The sequence below is a fragment of the Galeopterus variegatus genome, unplaced genomic scaffold (assembly GCF_000696425.1).
Source record: "Galeopterus variegatus unplaced genomic scaffold, G_variegatus-3.0.2 Scaffold8910, whole genome shotgun sequence".
NCBI lineage: Eukaryota > Metazoa > Chordata > Mammalia > Dermoptera > Cynocephalidae > Galeopterus > Galeopterus variegatus.
The window spans coordinates 8,986-18,892 of record NW_007735021.1 but is presented as its reverse complement, the minus strand read 5'-3'; the positions used below and the strand labels follow the sequence as shown (position 1 = coordinate 18,892).

General features: G+C 40.9%; 1 protein-coding gene across 2 annotated transcripts in view; it reads right to left on the bottom strand.

The window, feature by feature from the left end:
* Positions 1 to 758: 758 nt before the first annotated feature.
* Positions 759 to 9,907, bottom strand: part of CLEC4A (C-type lectin domain family 4, member A) — a 10,494-nt gene continuing 1,345 nt past the window's right edge. Inside the window, exons 2-6 of one of the 2 annotated variants that reach the window (XM_008593228.1) lie at positions 6,833 to 6,949; positions 3,638 to 3,739; positions 2,843 to 2,994; positions 2,044 to 2,159; positions 759 to 1,105 (exon numbers count right to left, since the gene is read on the bottom strand). In XM_008593228.1, coding sequence (XP_008591450.1) covers positions 964 to 1,105; positions 2,044 to 2,159; positions 2,843 to 2,994; positions 3,638 to 3,739; positions 6,833 to 6,949 — 629 coding nt within the window. In that variant the 3' untranslated portion in view covers positions 759 to 963. The remainder of the gene's footprint in view (positions 1,106 to 2,043; positions 2,160 to 2,842; positions 2,995 to 3,637; positions 3,740 to 6,832; positions 6,950 to 9,907) is intronic. The other variant, XM_008593229.1, reaches the window with a different exon arrangement.

The following is a 9,907-nucleotide window of genomic DNA, read 5'->3' as shown; positions in this document are numbered from 1 at the left end:
CAGGAAGAATAACAAATACTGTATGATCTCACTTCTTTCTGGAATCTAAAAAAGAAATTAAACTTGTAGAAACAAATGGTAGGATGGTAGTTGCCAAGGGCTGGGGCTTCAGATAAGTGGGGAGATGTGGGTCAAAGGGACAAATACTGTATGATCTCACTTCTTTCTGGAATCTAAAAAAGAAATTAAACTTGTAGAAACAAAGGGTAGGATGGTAGTTGCCAAGGGCTGGGGCTTCAGATAAGTGGGGAGATGTGGGTCAAAGGGCACAGACTTTCAATTACAAGATGAATGAGTTCTGCGGATCTGCTGCACAGCATCGGGACCACAGCAAATAGTACCACATTGTACACTAGAAATTTCCTGGGAGTACATCTTAAACGTTCTCACAAGAAGGGTAACTGAGGTGACGAATGTGTTAACTAACTTGATGGTGGTATCATTTCACAATATATATGTATAAGGGGTCTTTAAAAAGTTCATGGAAGGATTTGTATTACTTTTAATTCAATTTTTTACACAAATTTTTTGAAGTACCCTCATATATCAAATTATCATATTGTCCGCATTAAATATATACAGTTTTATCTATCGATTATGCATCAGTAAAGCTGGGGAAGAGATGAAAACCCGACAGGTGGAGGAAACACATCATATAATTATACTGGGAAACAACCCCTGAGCAATCAGACAGAACTTAGGAGAGGAGGGTCATGCTCCCTCCATGTGTGCACAAAAGGGGTCTCCAGTATCATCTCTGGCACATGAAAAGCACTCAATAAATGCTCACTTTATTAATGAATAAATAAATAGTGTGTGGACCTTTCTATCATAAGTAGAATAGGTAACAGCCTGCTAATGCTTCTATGGGCACCCCCTTACACATAAATAAAGAGAGCTCATTAGCTGTCTTTTTAATGATGGATGCCAATCCAACCACATGTCCACAGAGAATAATTCAATTCATAAGTAGATCTTCATCATCTCACAAATCGACATTTGTTTACCATCACAACGGACATCATTCCAGCCCCATCTTTGTGAACGAGCATTTATCATAACACAATGCTCGTCACCATTACTGGGCTCACCTGAATGCCAGAATCTGAAAGGAAGAAAAAGGATTAGAGTATTCCTTCAAACAGCGCTTTGAATAAGGTCAGAGACAGTAAGGAGTGGGGGGATGGGGTTAAACTTCGTGGAAATCAGGGTCAGATGTGCCCAGATCAACTCTGCCCGCTTCTCATGCGGTTTCTCCTCCACCTGCATCTCTGCCATGTATTTCCCTGAGGAACTGTGCTCACATCGCTCAGCACTCTCTCACCTTATTGCATTAAATATCCTCCCAGCAGATAGGACTGTCAACCTGTAGGGCTTCCTTAAATAATAAAAAGATTCACCCCGGTCAATGTATCAACGGTTTGTTCCTTTTTTAATGCACTGTTTTTGGAGTCTGAAGAAGTAGTTAAAATCTCTGGATCTTCTACTTATACTGTTATCTTGGACAAGGAGTTTCACTTCCCTGATTCTCAGTCTTCCTATTTAAAAAATGGGGACTCGAGCAGAGCCACTATGTATTTCACACAGTAGCGCTGAGGATCGGTGTTGGTAACGTACTAAAGAACTTACATCACGACTTTCAGAATTTAGCGTTTCCGCTTTATGAAAGATATTAAATATTAATAATTGGTTATGATGTTAATTGACACGAATTTTTGTTCTATTTAGAGATATAAACGTACTGCTTAATAGCACAGAGTTTGGTGTCAAATCCACCCGTATCTGAAGACTAGTGTTGCCACAGTTGGGTGACTTTAACTGAACTATCTCCAAACTCGATTTTTTTCATCTCCAGTGGCAAACCAGTGTGTGTACCATGGGGTTCTTGTGATGATCAAATGAGATAATAACTAAAATTATTTAACCCAGGGCCCAAGAGTTAAAAGAAGAGGAAGTATTTTAGCTTTGTACTGACAGCTGAAACACCCTAAAAGCCCCACGTGATGGAGCACTCACAATTTTCTCACTTAATTCTGTACTCACGTGACATTTTTGTTGTATGGCGTCTGATCAACCCATTGCCATTGGCTATTTCCCTGTGGGTCTGACAGCCCCAAATAATAAGCATATTTTTTTTGCAGCTGACTGGTGATGAAATCCTGAGGGACGAAAAGAGAGTTGCAGTCTTTAGAGGACTCAGTTTGAATCTTAGGTAAGTGACAAGAAAGGGGGAAGACTGAGGACCAGCCACAAGGTGGCCCCAGCCTGGAGGGCAGGTCCTCCCTGCCCTGGGAGCAGGACACTGGCAACACACATGGAGCAATTTCTACCCACGACCATAATGAATTCTCATCTCAGACTCCCTTCTCTTCCTCGTTACAAAGACATGGCATTCTTCAAAGTTGGGTACAAGAATTTTTGCAGATTTAATCATTTTTCTTCAGAGATTCTTTAATTTCATTCCTGATTATTGATTGTGCTTCTTCATGATTTAACTTGATTTTCCATTCAACTTAATACTCCTTCTCTATTAAGTAGTTAATAATTTATAAAACATTTGCATGTTGAAGTGACAAACTCATATTTCAGGCCAAAATATTTTCATCTTTCCACTTAACCTCCACATGTTATATTTTTAATGCCATAATTTCTTTTGGGGAGGGTTAGTTTTATTGAAGCAGGAAGAAGATGTGGAATGTAAAGGCATAGGGGACAGTTTACCTACTTTAATGAAAGCCTTCTACCATAGCGCCAATATCCCAAAACAATAAAAATCTCCTTAGCCGAGAGAGATGTACAAAATCAGACAGGGCTCGCAACTCCGTTGTCTATGAGGAAGCACCTGCTTTTCCTTGGAGTTGATCACCAGCAGGTGAGCCTCCATTGCAGAGCAGCTCTGCTCACTCTCGTTCCAAGATCTTGATTCAGTAGAAATAAAGTAGCAGTTGGAACTAAATGGCTTCCAGTTTTTGGGGCAACAGCTCCAGACTTTCTCTATATTGGGGAGAGGAGCATAAAAGCGTAGTATAAGAAAATCACTTTTAAAAGTGTGTGTGTTATTAAAATGGAAGCTAGAACTCACATCCCCGCTCAGTTGTAACAAGAAGCCCCCGCCCATCCTATGTCAAGGAGGCCAAGTCTACCTCCAGCAAGCAGTAATGATGCAGGTCCTCTTTTGCCTACTGGAGTGGTATCAGGAAAACCAGCTAAAACGTAATGTTGAAATAAGATCCAGACTCCGAAAACATAATACAAAAATGTCCAGGGTTCAATAGAAAATAGGGCTGGTTAGTTCACTCGGTTAGAACATGATGCTGATAACACCAAGGTCAAGGGTTCGGATCCCCCACACTGGCCAGCTGCCAATAAAACAAAAAGTCCAGAAAGAAGCAAAGGCTGAAGAAATCTAAAAGCAATGCAGTCTTTTTCACAAGTGAGCCTCTATTTCCTTTCATAGAGAAATTAAGGATATACATATAAGAATTTTATGTCCTATATATCTGTACACTTGTAGCTTAAAGTGATCATGAGACTTAAGTTCTTAGTATGATGTACCTGGAAATCTTACTGTAAATATTGATTTGGGATCCTTACATAGTGTAATCAACAACTGAATTCTAGACACATTAATTTTTACCTTCTGTGGTCAAATTTTCTTTTTTACACTCCAATTCTGTGTGAACCAGTTCTTTTATAGTCTTTTTTTCTTCAAGAAGCTGATAATATTTTTGAAAGAATACTGGAAAAGAGAATAAAGACCGTTCATTTTCCTGATAGCATTATGACTTTGCTCTTTATGTTATTTTCTTGCATTCTGTATAGAAACAAAATCTACAAATGTCCAATTATTTGAGTAGATTCATCCTGAATGAAAAAGATTTCCCATCACCCCACAGTCAATGTAATCTTAATACTACTGATTTTGAAACCATAGATATGCCGAGGAATAGCTGAAAGATCAGTAGTTGAAAGAGGACATGACAGTTCCATCATAATGAGTCTGAAGGGACTTATCCATATTTCCCTTCAATACTTAATGTAAGATGCACGTAGAGGCTAAACCTTGGGAAGACAGAGTAGACGGTAGATAAATACTTGCACTTCAGGATGCACACAGGCTGGGTCTTTTGGGGGCGTTGAAATTAGTTCATTCTGAGGAGTTCTGTGTTACTTTGATGAATGGAGAATTTAAAAACAAAACCCAACATTGATCAAGAGGACAATATTCCCTTCCTCTTCTTTCCTTTGCTCGCTCCGTTTCAACTGGCTCTTACTCCTCGGCACACTGACACGCTCATGTCTCTCCCAGTTTAAAACTAACCTACCTTTCCCTGTAGACACCGTCTTTTCTTTCTTTCCTCCTCACTTCCCATTTGCTCCTTGTCCCACTACATTTGGGCTTTTGCTTCCACTACCTCACTAAAACCATCCTTGAATAGATCATCAGTAACATCCCAGGACCCCTTATTAGTCATCCTCCTGTCTACCTCTTACAACATTTGACCCCAGTTTCTTTCCTCTCAACTCTTGGGACACTGCTCTTCCCTGGTTTTGCCTCATCTTTCTTGCTGCTGCTTCTTATATTCTTTTATATGCTCCTCTTCCTCCATCCACCTCTTTTAAAATGTAACATTCCCCAGAGTTCCATCCTTATTCCTCCTTCTCATACTAAATCTTCCCCCCGAATGATATATATCTCATGGTGTCACCTGCTATTTATATGTAAATGACTTCCAGAGCTCTCTTCTGAAATCCAGACAAATGTCTCCCATTAGACCTATATGCATTTAAAGTTCCCACAATCATACAGGAACTCAACATGCCCAAAACTTAAATCATCATCTTCTAAACCCAACCTACGACCCATCCTCTATTGTCTACCTCTTTAAATAACTTCATGATTTCTCAGTCAACCGAAAGTTCCCACAATCATACAGGAACTCAACATGCCCAAAACTTAAATCATCATCTTCTAAACCAAACCTACGACCCATCCTCTATTGTCTACCTCTTTAAATAACTTCATGATTTCTCAGTCAACCAACTCAGAATATTGGAGTCACACTTTACTTCTTTGGGTCCCTTACTCCCCAGATGTAAATCTTCATCAAGCCTCTACCTCTTTATCCTGCTTCCTTTATCACTCAAAGCTCCCTCCACTTCTTTTTTCACTAACACTAGACTTAATCAGGCTGTCACTATTTCTCAACTGTATTAATGAATTAGTCTTCTAACTTCTCTCTTTGCCTCCAGTTTTGTCCTCATATATCCATTTTCCACACCTCTGTAAAAACATATTTCTGTCAGTCAAGTTTATTATGATTCCTGTTTTATACTCTTCAGTGGCTCTCCATGACTGTGACATATTGCAAAAATGGCCATAATTTTCAGGCCTCCCTGTATGCACATTCATCTGCAATGTGACTTTGGAGCTTCTCCAATCAAGAAATGGGGTCTTTTTCCCCACCCCTTGAATCTGGGCTGCCTTTAAAACTTCCTTTGGCCAATAGAATGTGCAGAAACAGCTCTGTGCTGGTTCCAAGTTAAGACTTCAAGAGGCTTTGCTTACTTCTGCTCTCGGTCTGAAAGTTGCTATGTGAATGAGCTCAGGCTAGACAATGAACGTTGAGAGAAATGTGGCCAAATTGCTCCTGTCCTTCCAGCTGACATCCTGTTCCTCAAAAGTTGAGCTACCTGTGACTGGTGCCTGACTACACATGTGTAAGTTTGCTCAGGACCAGAGGAAACTCCCAACTGAGACCAGTCTAAATGGCCAAACCACAGAATCATGAGCTAAATAAATAATTGGTTTATTTAATCCACTAAGCAGCAAAAAATAATTGATAAAATAAACTTTAGGGGAGAAAGTCCAAACACAACACTCTTCATAACCTGAGTCCTATTTATTTCTACCACCTACAACTCCATTTCTTAGCTCTTTAGTTAGTACCTGTGCCAGTCATGCATACTTATATTTCCCAATTTTTCCATGCTTTCTCATATCTCTGTCATTGTCAGTATACACAGCTCTAGATGTCACCTCCTCCAAGAGCCTACTTCAGTCTCCTGTGCCTACTTTTTACCTGCATAAGATCTATCATATAATGTTGTAACCAGTGGGTTATTTGACTATTCTCTAAATTTCCTGAGACCAGGCAGGGGCTGTGGCTCTGTCTGGACTCTCTGGGACAGTGCCTGACATACAGCAGATGGCCATTACTACTTATTGAACAGCCAAATGAATGAATAAAATATCTACTCAAATATGTACTTTTTTATGCCTTGTAAAAATTTGATGAATTCTGAAAGCCAAAGATATGTAGAATACACCTGTTTGCTAAATTGGCTTTTATATCTCACACAGTCCTGAGCACGACTGAAAAAATTAGAATGAAATTCAATGGAGAACTCTTCCCGGAATATTTTTTCCCATCTCCTTCTTTTCCACCTGCTCATCTCAAAATATAAGTGCCTGTGCACTCACATTAGACAGGCCTTATAAATGCTATTAAGGAAATGTAGATTTGTCCTCACGTTCACAATGTCTAGTATAGAGATAATGCCCCACAGATTTTACTTTCCAACAAAAACACATACACTCACACACTCTCATACTCTTCAACTTCTTAAAGAAAATAAATTCTATTATTTTTATAGGAGAATAATCCAAATAAAGAGCAAAATTGACAATGGAGTCCCACAAATGGCATCCCCCAGAGAAAATTTATTTTTCAGACTTCTGGATAAACCCATTGTTAAATGTCAGTTTCTAATGGATACCTTCTCTTTGTGTAAGGCAGACACTGCTTACTGATTCAGTTGGAATACTTACTGATAAAAGCAGTAAAGAATGAGATTGCCAATAGCAGGAGAAATATCAGCAGTGAAGTACAAAGCAGCTTAGGAAAACTGTGATTACTTTCATGAGGGGTAGTCTTCTCTTTGGGAGCTGAAGGAGAAACCAAATTAGTTTCATCAGTAATAAGTTCTGTCCTGACTTCCTCTTTCTCCTCTTCTCCCTTTTCTTGGATGACATGCAATTACTAATGGTATGACATTTAAAATAATATTGTTTTAGTCCATTTTGTGTTGCTATGACAGAATTACCTGAGACTGGGTAATTTATAAAGAAGAGAGGCTTATCTGGCTTATGATTCTGGGACAGCTGCATCTGGCACGGGCCTCAGGCTGCTTCTACTCATGGCGGAAAGTGGCAGGCAGCCAGCGGGTACAAGCAGATCACATGGTGACAGGAAGCAAAAGAGAGAGAGAGAGAGAGAGAGAGAGAGGAGGTGCCAGGGTCTTTTTAAGCAACGTGCTCTTGAGGGAACTAATCAAGTGAGAACTCACTCATTAATCCCCCCTCCCCCAGGGAGAGCCTTAATCAATTCATGAGGGATCCGCCCCCATGACTGAATCAGTTTCCAACACTGCCACATTGGAGATCAAATTTCCACATGAGTTTGGAAGGGACAACACATCCAAACTCCATCATTCCACCCCTGGCCCCCCAAACTCATGTCACTCTCACATACAAAATACAATCCCAAAATTCTATCCCAACAGTCCCAAAAGTCTTAGCTTGTTGCAGCACCAACTTAAAAGTTCAAAGTCCAAAGTCTCCTCTGAGGCCAAAAGCAAAAGTCCTTCCAGCTGTGAAACAATGGTGGAGCAGACATTGGGTACACATTCCCATTCCAAAAGGGAGGAATAGGCCAGAAGAAAGGAGAAAGAGGCCCCAAACAAGTCCAAAACCCAGCAGGACAGACATTAAATTTTAAAGCTCCAAAATAATCTTTTTGGATTTCAAGTCCTGTGTCCTGGGCACAATGGGGCATTTGGGCCCCCAAAGCATCAGGCAGCCTTGTTCCCACAGCTCTGCCAGGCACAGCCCAGTGGGCCACACTGGTGCCTGTGGCTTTTCCAGGCCTGTGTTGCATGTTACCAGTGGCCCCAAAGTTCCGGGGTCCTGGTGGCAGCCCTGCTGCATTGGCTATACTAGACATTTCCCTGGTGGCAGCTCTCTGTGGGGGCTCTGACCCCACTTGCCTGCTCAGCATTGCTCTAGTAGATGGTCTCTGCAGTGGCTCCACCCCTGCAGCAAGTCTCTGCCTGGGCCCCCAGGCTTTTCCATACAGCCCCTAGAAGCTAGGTGGAGGCTGCCACACCTCCACTGTTCTCGTGTCCCACCAGCCTGCAGACTTAACACAACATGGATGCCACCAAGATTTCGGGCCTCTACTCTCCAGGGCTGCTGCATGAACCACACTTGGAGTAGCTGGGATGCAGGGAGCAGGATCCTGAGGGCAGCTGTGCCCCAGGTCTCTCCTCCAGGATAACTCATCTTCTAGGCTTCAGGGTCTGTGATGGGTGGGGCCCCGTTCGAGACTTCTGAAATGCCTGAGGGCTCTCTTCTCATTTTCTGCTCTATTAGCATCTGGCTGCCTCAGTGCCAAGGTAATGTCTTTAGCAACCAGTTTATCTGCTTTGCCCTTGCATTTTTTACTGGCTCTCTGCTTCTTTACCACATGGTCACGCTGCAAATTTTCCAAATCTTTATGCTCTGATTCCCTTTTAAATTCTGGCTTTACATCATGGTTTTGCTGCCAACTCAGAGTAGGCTCTTAAAAGTAACCATGCAGCTTCCTTAATGCTTTGCTGCTTAGAAATTTCTTTGACCAAATGCTCTGGTTCACAACTCTTAAGTTCCAACTTCAACAAAGTGCAAGCCAGTTTCCCTGCTATGGTGTAGCAAGGGTGATCTTTTGTCCAATTCCCAGTAAGTTCCTCATTCCTATCTGAGACCTCATCATCCACATGGCCTTTACTGTCCACATTTCTATCAGCATTCTGCTCACCACCACATAAGTCTCTAAGACATTCCAAACTTTCCCTCATCTTTTTCTCTTCTTTTAAGTTCTCCAACCTCTTCCAACCTTTGCCCATTACCCAGCTCCAAAGATACATCCACATTTTCAGGAATCTGTTTAGCAACACCCCACTCCTCAGTACCAATTTTCTGTTTTAGTCCACCTGTGTTGCTATAACAGAAATACCTGAGACTGGGTGATTTATAAAGAAGAGAGGTTTATTTGGCTTATGATTCTGGGACAGCTGCATCTGGCATGGGCCTCAGTCTGCTTCTACTCATGGTGGAAAGTGGCAGCAGCCGGTGGGTACAAGCAGATCACATGGCAAGAGAGGAAGAGAGAGAGAGAGAGAGAGAAGAGGTGCCAGGGTCTTTTTAAGCAACGAGCTCTCACGAGAACTAATCAATCGAGAACTCACTCATTAATCCCCCCTCCCCCAGGGACAGCATTAATCCATTCATGAGGGATCCACCCCATGACTCAATCAGTTTCCAACACTGCCACATTGGGGATCAAATTTCTACATGAGTTTTGGAGGGGACAACACATCCAAACTCCTCAAATACCAAAATAGAAGTAGAGAGAAAATAATAATTTTCACTTTACAAGCTTTAGGAAATACGAGTACATACAAGCACAGATTCCTACCATTGAGGACAACTTTTATTTTGGTATGTATCATTCCAGCAATTTTAAAAGTGAATATTACATATATGTACATTTTCCCACATGACTGACATACCATAAATACTAATTTCTGACCTACTGTTTTCTTTTACACTATATCATGAACATTTTTCATACCATCACATTTTTTACTACTCTTTATTATGGTTTATAGTAGTTTGTTATATATTTAAATAATCTTCCAGATTGTTTCCAGCTTTACTTTAAGCAACACTATGGCAGATAAATCTTTATAATTATCTCTCTTTAAGATAAGATCAGTCTTTTTAGTCACCATCGCATGATTAGGAATGATATCTTTAAGTTATGATATATTGTCACAGAGGGACAAAGCCCTCAGTATTATATAA